At 45.0% G+C, this 16,342-nt stretch overlaps 1 protein-coding gene across 11 annotated transcripts in view; it reads right to left on the reverse strand.

The window, feature by feature from the left end:
• Positions 1 to 688: 688 nt before the first annotated feature.
• The window catches only part of LOC118510883 (mitogen-activated protein kinase-binding protein 1), a 98,238-nt gene continuing 82,584 nt past the window's right edge, over positions 689 to 16,342 (reverse strand). For 8 of the 11 annotated variants that reach the window (XM_036053253.1, XM_036053254.1, XM_036053252.1 and 5 more), the window contains 12 exons: positions 14,205 to 16,307; positions 13,836 to 14,128; positions 13,617 to 13,753; positions 13,230 to 13,277; positions 11,965 to 12,064; positions 8,232 to 11,234; positions 6,901 to 6,990; positions 6,114 to 6,301; positions 5,852 to 6,038; positions 5,464 to 5,763; positions 5,186 to 5,378; positions 689 to 5,114 (listed from right to left, as the gene is read on the reverse strand). In XM_036053253.1, the coding sequence (XP_035909146.1) occupies positions 4,994 to 5,114; positions 5,186 to 5,378; positions 5,464 to 5,763; positions 5,852 to 6,038; positions 6,114 to 6,301; positions 6,901 to 6,990; positions 8,232 to 11,234; positions 11,965 to 12,064; positions 13,230 to 13,277; positions 13,617 to 13,753; positions 13,836 to 14,128; positions 14,205 to 16,307 (6,763 nt within the window). In that variant the 3' untranslated portion in view covers positions 689 to 4,993. Of the gene's footprint in view, positions 5,115 to 5,181; positions 5,379 to 5,463; positions 5,764 to 5,851; positions 6,039 to 6,113; positions 6,302 to 6,900; positions 6,991 to 8,231; positions 11,235 to 11,964; positions 12,065 to 13,229; positions 13,278 to 13,616; positions 13,754 to 13,835; positions 14,129 to 14,204; positions 16,308 to 16,342 lie in introns of those variants that run through there. The other 3 variants (XM_036053260.1, XM_036053262.1, XM_036053263.1) reach the window with 2 other exon arrangements.

Raw genomic sequence — 16,342 nt, forward strand, 5'->3', positions numbered from 1 at the left:
TTAAATAAAAGCCTTCGTTAAACAGATGCCCACGATCATCGAAACGATCGAACGGCTAGAAACGATTTCATGCTTAGCATTGTACGTCAAAATGTCCAGGATCTTTTCCACCGCTTGGATGGCAATAAAGTCTCTAGGAGCTTTCGACTCATCAGTTTGTGCTCACTTTTCACCAGATGCGTGAGTTATTTTTTAGGACTCGCTAGAACTACACAAGACCAGTGGCGGGTCAAGGCCTTTGGAGGCCCCGAGCGGAATGGCAGATGAGGCTCCTTACCGGGAAGGCCCCGAGCGGCCGCTTCCTCCGTTTCTAAGTTTATCAGCCACTGCATCAGACGTTCAAGAAGATCTACGCGATACTCTTCCTCGAAAGTCTCCAAGCTTTTCACTTAAAAAATATAACTGACAGGACCCCTTGATTAGAGTCAAGGACCCCGCAAATCAAAACCACAAGTTTCTAGAGTTATTTTAAACCTCATGAGTTGTGCTTGTGGAATAGGCCATTCCTAGGTGATTCCTAGATTTTCCTGTAACTCAAAATCCACAAACTGATTTATTTAGAAGGAAGATTGCCAAGATGCGTCCTCGACAGCGACAGCAAGTGGGCTAATATTTTTCATAAAAAAACTTTTAATACTAACATTTCCTGGAAATTCTTTCACTCTACCTCAACTAAATACTCATCTGATTCGGAATGTAGAGCTGATCCATTGAGCTCCGTAGCATTTTATTGCCATGCTGGGATGGAAATGACTTTTACACCGTTGTTGTATTAAAATTTATGAAAATTTTACACTTATTTACATTTGCCTGTGCTTACTATCTAACGCGGTAACGATTGGACGAGTGCATGTGAGTGTGTGTTTCTGTGTGGGGTAAGGATTGTTAATTTGAAATAAACAGTAGAGCAAGCGTGTTAGATTTGAACCACAAATTTCCCATCACCTGTTGCCAATCCAAAAGCATTACAACTTACCTTATTTGGAGAAGTTTTCCCCTTCAGCACAGAACCGGGATTCCTTGCCTCCGTGGAGCAAGCAACCCGTCCTTTTTGGGGGTGGGGGATATTTTTCCTCGGCCGACCATCTGCATCTGTGGCTCGATCGTTTTCGATCACCGAAAGCGAGGAACCGACCGATGCAGCTGACGATATTAGTACAGAACATGACAGAACCGTAGAAGGCTAGCGAGAGCAAAGCGAGTTACATTTGGCGACCTTCCGTTTTTCCAGCACAAAAAAGCCCTTTCTTTCATGGCGATCACTGTTTCACAACACCGCACACTAGGCGCACCCGAAGATAAGCTTATGGGAAGAAGTTTGACCTTAAGTTGTGTCTTGTTATTTTCGATTTCTTTTTTTAAATATATTTCCATTTCATTTTCTCACCTTCACTCCACCATCGGTTTCGTTTTCTTTTTCCGTTAGGTTGTTGGCTTGGGTTTTTTTAGTAGTAGTATGATCAGTTATGTTAAATTAAATTACTTTACCACTTCCGCTTATTGTTTTCGGCTTTTCTTGTTTTCTTCCACTGCCACTTCACTACAACTCACGGTTCACAATTGTTCGTTTCGATTCTCTCACTAAAACAATATTTTTTGTTCAGTTCTTGTATATACTGCTGCATCCGGTTCCGGGAGTTTTTCATGTGTGTAACTGTGAGAGTGTTGATAAGTGTGTAAGTATTAATAACAGCTGAGTTGAGTGAATGCTAGTAAAGCTTGCGGCCAGCTCTCCCTCGCCATTTGTGTCAGCTGCAATGCTTTGCAACGTGTGAGTGTATGCTAGTAGTTGTAGTAGTAGTAGTAGTAATAACGAGACGGGATTATAGCGAAAGGAGATAATTATAATTATTATAATATATATGTACTTATAAATTGATGCAGCAATCAGTATGCAGCATTAGCAATCGATCCTTAACGCGGTATCGGGGTGTTCGTTTTTTCCAATTTTTCCGTGTTTAAATTACATATGAAATATAGCCACCAAGCAACTAGCTCTCGTTGCTGCAGTGCTGTGAAGTGTTTGGTTGGTTGGTTAACTGTGCTGTCTGTACTTAGAGCATTTCAATTCAATTCACTTTACTACAGTCAAAACCTTTGTTCCTTATCCCTAGCTGCATTCTGTGTTATATTACTTTGTTTGGCATGAAAACTGACAACATCCAGCGGTTCCACGGTATATTGGTAAGATAGAGAGAGAGTGAGAGAGAGAGTTTTAGAGACTTTCGAGGGGAGATGTACATCTAGCAGAGGTTGATGCACAAAAGCACACAAAAACGATACTGAATTAACGGGTTTTAAAACGGAGATGTGAATTTAAAACATTACCAAGGGAAAGTTAAACTCAGGAAAGGTTGCAAGAGAAATAATATTACAATATTCTATACAAAAACTGTGCCTTTTTACACAATCACACTAATGAACTCTTTCCAAGTCGCTAGATGTAACGTCGTCCCCTTATTAAATTGATTTTTACATTGCTGCGTCATTACAGGGTTTCTCAACGGCTTTACAATATTGAGGGCTGGGCTGAGAAACCCTGTAAATAGGACGAAATACTTCACGGAATGACGACGGTCAGTATCGTTTGAAACGGTTATAAGAGAGTTGGATTGGTAAAGCTTTAAGAACGATTGTATGTATGTAGATCATCCGGAAGGTATCCATCGTAAATTGAAGTGTGCTTTACCTTGATCGTAAAAATATGAAATTTCCAATTAATTTGCGATTTTTTATCTGACCTCTGCATGAGACAAATCAATTTTTCGCCCTGTTGTTTGAGATTAACGTCCGAGTCTATAAAACAAAAATCATCAAAATACTTGAATACTTCCGGAATGATCTGCTATTACCCGTCGATCGAGGTGTGAGTGCTACGCGTGTCTTGAGTTTAGAGTTTTGTGTTAAAGTGACTTGCCGATGTGCCGATATTCAAAATCCTTTCCACAACAATTCCTTCCAGGTGTTGCAATAGTAATTGAAATCGTTCCAATTGTAAATACTCCTGTGTTACACATCGTACACTACCTACTTTATCTACCCCTTGCGCGGAACACCGGGAACATGGATGCGTGTTTTGTTGTTGCTGTTGTGTTTCTCTCTAAACGGCTATTTGCGATTTGTTGTCGCAGCAACTACACGCTCAAAAATAGTGAATTCGAGTCGAGTGTATTACATTGTTAAGGTACCTCGGTTGTTGCTTTCTGTTTCTGACTACAGTCGTCCCTCCGCGCTAGTTGCTCGGGAGGGGGAAAGGGACTCACAATAATTTGAGGTTATGGTTCGCTTCACATGTTTGGAAAGACAATGTACGTTGGTTTGTAACTTTGTAGTTTTTTTTTCTTTTCTTTTCGTTAGTTAACTTTCATCCTAAGCCCAACCGTGTAAAATAAGTACATTTCAAATTGATACTTTGTGTACATATTTTCACCTTTTGGCTGGACTTTTAGTGTCGAACCTCCGCCAAGTAGAGGTACAAAAAAACTGTTTCCTGTTTTTTCTTCCTCTTGAAGCAATTACTATTTACAGCGAATTATGCGAAATGATCACTCCTCACGCAACGAATTTACTTTTTACACACATACACACACAACAACGCCACTCACAAACGCATCGCTACCATCGCTTCTTCTTTCCGTCCGATCTGACCTGTTTAGAATAGTCATATCATCCACAGCACATTGATTAAACGTTAAATTCCTTGCTAAATTCCTTACTCGTGTACCACACACTTCGCACTCCCCTTAGCCTTTCCCTTAGTTGGAGTAGTAGTAGGTGTGTGTTAATTATGATTTAGTGTTTCCATTACGGGGAAAGTAAATCAATATGATTTAATAAGTTGCTTTAATGTGTGTGTGTGCTTTCGTGTGGTCGATTAAGTTAAATATTAGTACTGACTGAAACGGGTTTCTCGGGAGGGTTGTAGCTTTCCCTCACACCTGAACACACTACACACTGCGCTTCGTCGCCATCGTTCCGCGCCCGGACTAAGAACTATCAACTACAATTAAATGTGAATTAAGAACGAACTCGTCCACTATCGACCATATTAAGGGCGCACTTTTCGATTCGATGTACTCGATACTCTTTAAAAAAAACACCTACACACACCCATCTGGCTGATTCAATGCTATTGAAACAAAAGGAGAGAGTTGAACGATTAATGCTTTCCCCCGATGCTTCTTGTTTCGAGCGCCTTCGGAAAGCTCTACCATCAAAAACGAACAGCTACGATGGTGCGATCGTACAAACTAACCGTTAGTAGTCTCGACTAAAGCAAAAACACACATTCGTGGACGGCAATAGGTGAATGGATATTTTTCCCTTTTTTTTTTTCTTCTTGTCCTACAAACTAACTCTCAATGTCTAATTATGTCTGCTGCTTGCAACTCAACGAGAACGAGAACGAAGTTTTTTTTTATCAGATAGAAAACATGTAACGAAATATTATGCTAGTGCAGTAAGAGCTAGAGGACAGACCGAGCCTTCGCTTGCTTGCTTGCATGTCTGCGCATTCGTTAATATAGGCGCTTTATGGTATTTTAGAGGAAAAAAGGAGGGGAAAGTCTACTCTATAAAAACCATTTTCTCGCTCTTAAGTTAAACTCATTCTAGATATGGCGCTGATATACATATATACCCTTTTCTCTCCGTATACCGACTAATGAATTTTTCCGCGTTCTTCAAACAAAAAACAAGTTCAGTAGTCAAAAAAGTTTTGGGGAAATTAACCTACCTACGCAGAGCGCATCCATCCATTCAAATAAAACGCGCTAAAACAAGTCGTTTCGGTGCGTGCACCTGTGCTAGAGACATACTCGTTCGTCTTAGGTGAGAAAATTGACGGTTGTTGTTGTTGTTATCCTGCTGATTTGGGGAATGTTTCCTCGTTTTCTGCATACCCTCTCCCCGCCCCGGGTGTTGGCACACGTGCCCGAACAGAATCTGAACACAGAGTTGTTACTGAGAGTTGCTGCTGTGAGTGGTTCGCTTACTAGCCGTTGTTGTTCACGTGCTTCTGCACCTGGTTCAGCATGTCGACACACTTTTCGTACATTATTTGATTGTTGGTGTTATTGCTCATGTTATTGTTGTTGATACCATCGTTGTGATTGCTGGAAAGGACGCCAAAAAAAGAGGGAGGGATGCAAATAAAGCAGGACCATTTTTGCCACCCGCTACCTACCGATTGGTGATTTTGGTGAGCATGTTTTGCGTCATGATGACGGCATTTTCGAGCTCCTTCAGCATCAGCGAGTTGTTGCTGCGCCCGTTAATGCTTGCCTCGTCGCTCGACTTTAGCCGCTGGTGCAGCTGAATCACGGTGGAGGTCGTCTGTACGAGCTGGTTGATAATGTTCGTACAAAGCTGATTGGTAACTGCAACGAGCAAGAGGATACATAATTAGATTTAAATTGTTTTTTTTTTTTCGTGCGCGCGAAACTAAAGAGCGCTGTCACGTACGGTCCGCATTGTCCAGATCACCGTCCTTCAGGGGCATGATGCCAGCATGATTGGTGCCGGCATTGTTATTGCCACCGCTGCCCCCATTGGTCGACTCGGACGGAATGGTCGTAGTGCCGCCGACGGTAACCGTTTTCTTCGCGTTGATAAGACTAGTGTTCACGTTCGCTATCCGCTTGTGTTCGAAGGCGATGCTTCGCGGGCGCGGTGGGACGGCCGGTTTCGTCGGTACCGTGCTTACCGTGCTGGTGGGCGATTCTTCCGAGCTCGATTCATCCTGCCCGGCCGTTGAGATGTTTACTAAAACGAGAGAGAGAGAGAGAGGGAGAAAAAAGACGATATTAGTATCCCATTCGTTGATGATCATTGCGTGCTCGTGTTAATTTACCACTACTGTAAGCGTTTTGCAGGCCTTTCCGTCGGTTAATGATGCCGGCAGCACTGCGAGGGTTAATGTATTTGCCACCGCTGCCATTACCGGTCCCATTACCCGTACCGTTGATTTTGTTCTGGGAAGAAATCGTCGGTTTTAGCAGTCCTCCGCGTGTGTTTGGTGGTTCCGCCTCGGAGTCACTCTGGAAATTCAATATAAAAATCATTATAGCGATACACTTGGGAAGCTTGTGGGAAGAGAGTTAAGCCATACATACCGCTTGGTTTAGCATCCCAACCGAAACACTACGGACGCCCATGCCCGTGGACAGCGAAGCACCGCCCTTGCCGACCGACGACGTACTGCGCTTGGGCGTGTTGCGTGTCGGCGTGCTGGTGTTTCTGTTGCTTACCGATGGTTTGTACTGCCCACTGCCAGTTGTCGATTGATTGGGAGATTTGTAGCCTGTTGTTCATTTCCGTGTGTGTGTGTAATTATGCACCCAACATACGCAACGATATTTGCAATAGAAAACCATTGAGAGCGGAAATTCATGCCATTCCAAGGAGAAAGAAACGGGTGAAAAAAGGAAACAAGAAATTATTTTCAAGATCTACATAAGCAGTTAAAAATAGAGAAATGTATTGAAATAGACTAGAAGATATTTGAAACAATTTTTTGAAACTTTGTCGATAATTTAAAAAAACCAAATTGAATTTGAAATTAAAATATTGAAAATTTTAACACACAAAGAGTGTGTCATTTTGCGACATCGATAAATTGAAACATGCAAAAATGGAGTGATTGTTGACAAAAAGGGGTTAAGAAAATTTAAAACAAAACAGATGAATTCGAAAACAAAAATTCACGCATACAAAACTTGAAGTAGTGATAATAAAATGAATAAAAAAAAGTTGCTAAAAAGTAAGATAATATAAAAATTGTTGAAAACAATATTAAATAAAAAAAACTCAAACAAGAAAACGCGTGAAGGAAGGAAGAAAAGTGGTAGAAAAGTAGAGTAAAATAGGAAGAAAAAACAAAACGTCAAATCAATGCTTTACCTTTTCCCATACTCAAATCACTAAGCGAACAAGCACGTCTAATCGAAGATTCACTATCTTGCGCAGAGATTAAGCTTCGGGGATTACCGCCTACACAACCAACGTTGGGTGTTTTCGATTTGAATCGTGGGGTTTTTCGGGAAATTTTCATGATTGTGTTTGTGTGTGTGTGTGTGTGTTTGTGTTTGATTGCATACGAAGGGAATTCGAACGGGAATATTGTTCGTATTTCGGATCGCCGTCGTTTAATTTTGATTTTCACACCACATCGTTTTGGGAAGCAATTCACCACGACGAAGAGAGATATATAGGGAGAGAGAAGAGAAAAAAAAGAGAAACAAATTCATTTAACATTATAGCCGTTTTCGGGCATATTTCGGGATGGACAATCCGGTGCACTAAAATTATTCTTTACTAAACTTTAAAAAAAAAAACAACTAAAGTGCACAAAATCGAAAGGAAAACGAAAATAATCTACACTTGGGTTATATACAATAGGACTAGGAGAGAGAGAGAGAAAGAGAGAGCATCTAACAGAATGATCAAACATGGAAGATATTACTACTAAATGATACAAGTTTACAGCGATCAGAGTGGTGAATTAAATACGATGGTGAAAGCTTTATCCGAGACTGGGACGATGGGTTTTGCCTGCAACCCGATGAACGTTACAAGGCGATGAATATTCCGAGGGGATTTTTCCAAATTATTGAATTGAAGTGTATTAACCAGATTCTGATTTTTCGCAATTGTTACGGGAATTATCTTAAGATCATGGGGCGATCGTCACCCGACCTTAACCCGAATTGTTTTAGAGACAGAAAGCGAGAGAGATTTACGATGATGTGGTGCAGGCTGACATTTTGGTGGATGGCTAGCGGTGGCATGTTGAAGCAAAGCGTGTCAATATAGCTGTGGATTTACCAGAATACCCTAAAAAGCAGTACACTAAAATAGCATAAAGGAAACCAGTACAACAACTACCAAAAATAAAAGCATTGAAAACATTCTGAACATGAAAGGAGATTTAAGAAGACATTGAAAATACGTGAAAAAAACGTAGAACTTTACGAAACACAGCTGAAACTTCATCATAATAACTATAACATGCAGCAGAATGTTTACTCGGTTGGAACAAAACGAAGGAAAAACCAATACGAAAAGACCAATGAATTGAAGACACAAAATGACGTGCTAGAGTTGGTAAAAGAGATAAAAACTGAGCAATACAATTCCCAAAAAAAAAAATGGGAGGGAACTGAAACTAAAAGAGCAAACAAAGAAACAACGAAAAATTGGAACAGCTTCCACAGGAGCACAGTCATAGAAACCTTCATCGCTGCTCGACATCCCAATGGCAGCGACAGCCGCCGCCACAGCCGCAACGGCAGCCGCCATCGAGTTTTCATCCTTCTCCGACAGTTCCTCCTCGTCCTTCTGCTTGTACGCATCGCATCCATCCGCCCCGCAGCATCCACAATCTTCACCCTCCTCACCATCTTCCTGCTCGCAGCACTTGCCATGCCGGCAGCAACAATCCGCCCCAAAGTCGAGCACATCCGGCAGGCTAAAGTTGCGCTTCATGCGAGCTTTTGCCTGATGCCAGCTTTTCTCGTTTTCCAACTCTTCCTGCGCATCCTTCGCCAACCGGTCAAAGTTTTCCGTCAAGCTCTTCACGTACCCCTTCTGCCGAGGATCGCAGTCGAACGGGCGCATCCGGTACTCTTTCGCAGTGCGTTCCTGTTCGAGCTTGCGCTCCTCCAGCTCCACAAGCTTGTTGATGATGTCGATCTTTTTCTCGATGTCGAGAAACCGGTTGTACTCGCCACTGGTGAGGAGTCCTCGATCGATCAGCTTTTCCAGCTCACTCGTTGCACCCTGGGTGAGACTTTTCTTCGGTACTTCTAGCGCTTCTTCAGCGATGAGTGCCTCATCCGCTTCTTGGTTAGCTACACCGTCTTCAGTTGCTTCCATACACTCGAACGCTTCCACTCCGATCTCCGTCAAACCTTCAACAGGTGGTGCGACAACCTCCAGCGAATCGGTAGAGTTCTCCTTCCGTACGCAAGCCGCACTCTTAGCCTTCGACAGCAACTCCAAACTATCCATATTATCATCCTCACTGACTCCCTTCTCGGCGACATACACTTCGAAAGACTTTTCCTCACCAAAATCACAGCGGCGCACTCCGCCCACCGACACGGACATCAGGTCCGCCGACTTCGGGGGCATCACAAAATCTCTGTTCACAAAATCCCTCAGCTTACCGCCGATCATCGCAGGTTCATCACACTGCCCGGGGGCGTTTGACATCTGGCCAATGATTGTGTTAAACTTTTCCTTCGATCGTACCCGACCACGGCCCTTCATGCTGGCCGATCGCCGATGCGCTACCGGTGGTTTGTGCGGTACGTAATCCATCTCCAACGTTCCTCCGAGCTGCTGATGATGGAAGCGATCGTTCGACTGCTTTCGCTCTTGCTCGAATCGCTGCAGATTTTGCTCGAATTTTTTCGAGTTTCGAGCTATTCGCCTGCCTCCCATTTCGATTTCGAAGCTGCACGATTTTTTCATCACGTACACGGAAGACTCCGTGCCGAAGATGTCCGATCGCGTGATCTGATGATGTGATTGATTCGTAGCGTTGACCGTTTTTCGTATAAAGAGATCCCCATTGCCGCCGGTTCCATCGTTGCAGTTGTAGAGCGGATTCGAGTTCATCTGCTTCCGCTGGTTGGCAAAGTCTTTGCTGAGGCTCTTCACGGTAGCGCCGCCATACTGAGCAGCCTTCGATGTAAGGGTCGGTATGAAGTCTTCTCCCTCTTCGAACGTTTCGTTGAAAAGCAGTTCCTCCCGCCCTGATGATAGTGGAGCTGCTCCAGCAGATGCCAAGCTCGGTAGAAACCTTGGATAGCTGATTGAAGTTGGCATGCCCGGTGCTCCTTGGCGAACTTGTGTTCCCGTTCGACGCTCCTGTCCACCACCGTACTCCAAACTATCGTGCACCATACCGAAGTAGCTGGAATCGGTAGCCGTCGCATGGAAATAATTTCCCTGCATATAGTAATCGAACCCACTGCCCGCATTAGGACTCGAGCCGTAAGATTTGGAAGTAGCACAACCAAGCCCTTCGAGCTTATACTCGAAATTGGAAGCATTTCGCCCACCGTGTCCATGCCCAACCTGACTGAGCTGATCACGCCGAATGCGCCCAAACAGCACCTCCAACGGTGCACTCTTACACTCGGAATCATCCGACAGAATGCTTTCCATGCTGTTACAAAAACTAACTCCACCACTTCCATACTCGTCCGAAAGGATGCTTTCCTGGCTCTTCCGTGTCGGGTACTGTTGCCCCAGGAAGAAGCTCGCACTCGAATGGCGCTGTGTTTCGAGGAATCGATTCTCCGCCTGCCGGATCGCTTCCTCATCGTCCAGAATGTCCGAAAGTGACACGTTTCGGTAGGGAACCTCGTACGGTGCACCTTGCGCTGGTTGATCGTAGATAAAGTAATCGGACACGGATCGTTTTGGCAGTGAGAGTGGCCGCTTCTTGGCCGGATGATGTTTGGCACAGTGTTTCTTTCTCGCCGGCACCGGTAAACCCTGTCGTTCCAGGTCCAGATCGAGACTGCAGTCTTCCAGCGAATCGGAGCTAAAGTTGGGCTCATCTTCCGACAGGAACCCATGCTCGTGATGCGTGTCTTGCGAAGAGGAAGCTTTCGGTTCAGTTTCTGTGGAAGGTCGGGCAGGCGGTGTTGGCTTTTCTTTGCCCTCTTCGTCCTTCACCTTCACAGCCGGTTTGATGTCATCCAAATCGCCGTACTTGCTCGTGATTTCGCGTATCATCTTCTCGGTGTCCGAATGTATCATGCTCAGTATCGTTTTGGCATCTTCGTAGTACATCGAGTGTCGCATCTGGCCGTGCCTTCCCGTGCGATCGTGTGACTTTTGCTGATTGTGCGACGATTCGTCGTGGTTCGATGGGCTAGACCATTCCTGCTCTTCGTGCACCGGTGACACCGGGCAAGATTTATAGTTCTTCAATATGCCAGGATGCTTCCGTAACTTATCGGCAGGCACTGGGGGAAGCTCGACGAGGTCCAGTTTGTCGGGTCTCTGAGCCGGTTGCTCGTAGATCCCAACGTCACGCGGATATGGCGGAAGTTCTTGCTGTATCTGGTTCATAAGCATACAGTTTTGGGCAAGCTTCGATCGTGGTGCCGCACTGTGCAGAAAGTTGGAAGCGTTCGTGTAGGTGGCGGGTGCTCCGTACGGTCCGGACGCACCAGCCATTGGAGGACACCCTCTGGAATGCAAACTATTATCTACTTCTAAATCCCACAACATTAACATTACGAGAGCATTACAAGAGCCATTGTTACAGTTTCCCATCGTACCATTTACCGTAGTGCGAATAATCAGTTCAACACGAGTAAAGCGAATGGGCGCGGCATGGAAGAAAATAGGGAAGAGAAAATACGTTTTCTAGATGAAAGAAGTGTGTGTGTGTGTTTCTTGCGAAACGTACGGGCTTGCCAAACAACAGACAGAACGCAATAAAACAGAAAGAATTGTGAACAATCGAGCGAGTCTGTTGAATAAAATAAAATTTAAAACAAACTGTTCTAATTCAGAATGGTTTCAAAGTGTCGGTCTCATTTAGCGGTGGTTTAAAATTACTTTCGATATTTAATATTAATTGCCAACGTTCTACTCCAAATCGATAGCCAAATTCTACGCCAAAGCGAATGCTTTGCTTACTGTTGTTAGCTTTCGGTACTATTAAATTTTCCTGTTTGGTAAAAGAGAGCTTAAACACGTGTTGATGTTAAACAGAAAACAAACAAAAAAATGTGTATAATTCACGCAGAGCAAGCCCGTGATATGGCCACACCAATCACTACATTGAGTCAGCTTCGTGGAGATCGTGATGTGAAATGTTAGTACAGTAAAACAGAAATGAAACACATAAAAACGGAACACCAACAAAATGGATGATGGAAGATGAAATATATATGTGTGTGTGTGTGTAAGTGGGTGGGTAGAACCGGAAACTCTTACCTATCCGTTGCGTACGGTTTGGACCTGCCCCGGACATGTTCATCGAGTGACTCAGATCGGATATGCTTTGACTAGCGCGTAAACCGGATCGGTAGCCGACCTGCAAACGTATGTGAATAATAAACTTGATTAGCATTTAGGCTTTCTAATGGGGGCTAAAGGTAAATATTATTGTTAAGGTGTATAACTTGTCATAGCGTAAGTTCTTGGTATTAAAAAAAGAGGAGTGAAGCTTTCCTAGACAAGGTTTATCAGATCATGGACAGGATAAAGCTGTTATCGTGTGAAATAAATGATAGAGATGTATTAAAATTGGTTAAATCTGATTTGTGTTCAATTAGAAATGCAAAAATTGTATAGTAATGCAATGTTGAACTGGCCTGAGAAACCCTGTAATACAGCAGCGGGCAAAAATACCACAGTAGAATAAATTTCATGACAGGAAATGAATCTAAATGAATGAAAATGAATAATTTTATGAAAATTTTACATTCCAACAAAGATACTAACATTCTATCTCCCTTTAAACTGTATACCAATCTCCAAACGAAAGTCCAATTTTCACTCAATTCTAAAAGAACAGCACAAGATTCTAAAGCGATAAATACTCCGTCCGCAAAAGTCCTCCCTTCACAGAGATACACAGAAACAATCTTGTTTGTGTCGTAAATCATTAGCCCTCGGTTATTTGTAGCCACTCGAATGCGAGTTCAGCGTTGCCTTCTGCTGTTCATTGCAAACTATAAAGTACTGCATCACCAAAAACTCCTACCGCCCCACGAGTGGGAGGATACATTTGCAAACTGCAACCGGCATGGATTAATTACCGATCGAAATCGGCATGAAGAGCGGTGCAGCGAAGAATAGAGAGCAGTCGGGTGTCCCCACTTGATTGATGGCTTTTTGATAGCTTTCTGGGGTGGACAGGGACTAAGCCCCTGACGAAACCGACAGTGTTGTAGACCGAAGTTGTGTTAGGTAGAAGTATTTGCATGACGTTTTTTGCAAGAACGTGAAAGAAGAGGTGGTTTAGTTTTCATCCTTTCTGTTGTTATTTAAAGCGTTACTGGTACGTAAGTTTGTATCAAACATTAATTAGTTTAGTAGTTTGATTTAAAATATTTAAGCCTTCACAGGGTGCCTTTAACGATGTGCCACGTGTGATGTCATATCACACCTTCTACAAGCAACTTCTTGTGTGCAATTAAGGGTAGAATGCCGCAATTAGTAAAAGCACGGACAAACGGGAAACACACTTATCTCACCTTTAATTGCGCATAATTTAAGGCACGCTTATTATGAAACATTATCCCCTAGAAAATAGTTTTTCAAAACCATAATGAAGTTATTTATGAGCAGAAGGATGGTTGGATGGATTCATAACGCAGCAGGATCAATACACATACAACCGAAAACATACACGGAATTTTATAAATAATTTAGATGTATGGAAAACAGCTCACACAGGGTAGAAGGAGAGAAAAATCCACAAAAAGGATGGACATTAATTTTTAACACATGCCACACACACACAGACAGACCATGCGTTGATAATTGGACAGGGAAACGGAAAACCAGGACACAGGATGCTAAATCATTTAAAGAACTCTGCTTGGCAAGAATTGGTATGAAATCTGGAACCGGATACTCACATTCTCCAGCTTTGCCTTTGCCTCGTTGATCACCTTCATCAGCTCTTCCTTCTTGTTGTTGGCAAACGATTTCGATATGCTGGTCGTTATCTTTGCATCGTTGTTGTGCTTTGCGCTCATGCTCTTCCTCGCTTGTGCTGTTAACAACAATAAAGAATACAAAAAAAACCCTTTCAAAGTACATTTCTTTTAAATGACGACTAATCACGGAACACTTACATCGTTCCCGGTCGGATAAGCTACCCGGGCCGTCAAGGACAGCCTGCAGAAAGGTGGAAGATGCCTGCTGAGGAATACTTTCCGAACTGCCACCAAGTGTCGACGCCAGCGATCGATCCGCATTATCACCGCTTGGGGTGGATCCTTCGTCCTCGTCGTCTGACGTTCCCGTACCGGTTCCTGACGCGGCACTCTGAAATTGGGCCGCTAGGCTAAGGCCTTGCTTTTCTAGCTTCTGCCGCCGGATCGATTTGCGCAGCTCGTTTGTGTCGACATCGTTGATCTTGAAATCCCTGCAATTGGAAATACAAATTTTAAGAATTATTCCTTCACACCAGAAAAAACTAAGAGGAGAGTAAGGCTACATACGTTGGAGTGGAAGGCGCTGCGGATGGGTAGTACACCATGCCATGGTCCGAGCTCGTTCGCTCACCATCCGATATGTCCTCCACGTCCCCATCGTGCTCCGTGTTCGATTCCGAGTTCAAGCTGTTCAGAGCCTTCGTTTCGGTGATCTTCTTGTGCAGGAAGGAGCTCAGATCTGGTCGGCGATTTTCTCGCCCACTGTCGATCGAGCTGTCCTCACTGAGGTAGGCATTGCTGTACACATCCTTCGAGCCACTGCTATTGTACCCCGACGTTGGTGTGTTAGTTGCAGGTGGATGCGTCGGATGACCAGAGACAGGCTGTGGCGGTGTTGGTGTGGTGGGCTGTCGCTGATCCGCACTAAACGTTGTACCGAGCGGGCTACTCTCGACGATATTCCGCAAATCGAACGGATCTTCCAGCTGTCCACCGACACCCTTCTGACCCCAGCGCCCTCGAGGCTTCGGTGCTAAGCCACCGAAATTACTACCACCCTGGCTGGGACTGCTCCCAAGCACGGGTGAATTGGACTGTAAATCTTCCGACGGTTTCCTCTTAGCCCACTGGGGCAGCTGACCAACATCGGAAAACCGATACCCGGGCGTGACTGGAGCATCATCGACCAGAAAAGCGCTGTTCGGTGGCGATCCAAACTCTGAGACTGCGTTACTATTCGGCACCGGCGTCGGTTGCGGATGGTTCATGATGGCGTCAGTGAACGGGCTGGTTGGTTGAAGCGTCCGTGGAATCGGTTGTATACCCGACCGTAGCGCTTGCTGTGATAGCCGCGCCTGCATCGTAACAATCATATCGTGAGGTACCTGCCAGATAAACACACACCCATCACCGCTGGCCGATATGAGGTATTTACAATCGTTCGTAAACTTCAGCCCGGTAACGAGCTCACTGTGGCCGTACATCCGTGCCATACATTCGTTCGAATAGTAGTCATACACGCTGAGCGTTTTGTCCGTGCAAGACGTCGCAATGTAGATTCCACTCAGATCCAGACTAACTTTAATCAAGCTGCCCTCGTCCGAGTGCGAACCCTTGAACGTCTTGGTGTGTTTTGCATTCTGCGTACTGTAAACGCGAATGTTCCTGTCCTGACACGCCGTCAGTATGTGCTTACTGTTACTGTCCACCTCCATATCGTACAGCGTGTTCTTGCCGGAACAGTTATTGCCCCGCAGAAACACATTGTTCTGGAAGTGGCGGAAGATGATGGATTTATCCGCACCGCAGGACACCATCTGGAACTGCTTGCCGGCCCCGATAAACCGCACCGACGTGATACTGCTCGAATGATCGTCCAGCGTCTGCAGAATCCGATAGTTCGCTTCACAATCAAAGATGTGTATCAACCGGTCGCGGCTCGCGCTGGCCAGCAACCGGCGCTCGATTTTCTCGTTCGTGTACTCCAGACACAGGACCTCCGAATCGTGCGCCTCGATCGTTGTGATGAGCTTAAGATTACTGAGATTGTAGATTCGAATGTTGCCACTTCGGTCGCCCGTCGCTAGCTGTCGGCTGTCGGGACTGATCTTGATACAGCGTACCCCGTTCCGGCCATCGTAGCTCGAGTTTTTCTCCGTGCTGTGGATCGGATTGTCCGTGTCCTTGATGAAGTTCAGCTCGTCGTCGATGTACAGCACCTTAAGCAGCTCCTTGCTGTAGATGTTCTTCCGATACACCTCGTTCGTGTCGCAGCTGTCCACGTCCCACACGCGGATCGTGTCGTCCGACGAGCAGGTCATGAAGCAGTCCGACGGCAGCGTATCGCCGTTGGCGTTCTGCTTCAGCTGCTGGTAGCTGAATGGCACTGTTTCGACGCCCCAGATGCAGGCGGAATGGTACAGGAACGATTGGCTCTTGCCCACCCGCCGAATGTCCCGCAGGTCCCAGATGTACAGGCTGTGGTCGTTGTACACGCACGTCACCTTCGACCGGGCTTCGTCGTATACGATGGCGATGGTGTCCGGATACTTGGCGCTCTGCGGTACCGCCATCATGTGGTTGATGTGCACGCCCTGCGCCACATCCACCCCCAAGAAGTGTGTCCTCGGCAGGGTGGTAATGTATTCTAGCGTTGCGGCATTAAATACCCTGGGAGAGCAGGAGAAAACGATACAATTATTAGT

This window comes from Anopheles stephensi, chromosome 3 (assembly GCF_013141755.1).
Source record: "Anopheles stephensi strain Indian chromosome 3, UCI_ANSTEP_V1.0, whole genome shotgun sequence".
NCBI lineage: Eukaryota > Metazoa > Arthropoda > Insecta > Diptera > Culicidae > Anopheles > Anopheles stephensi.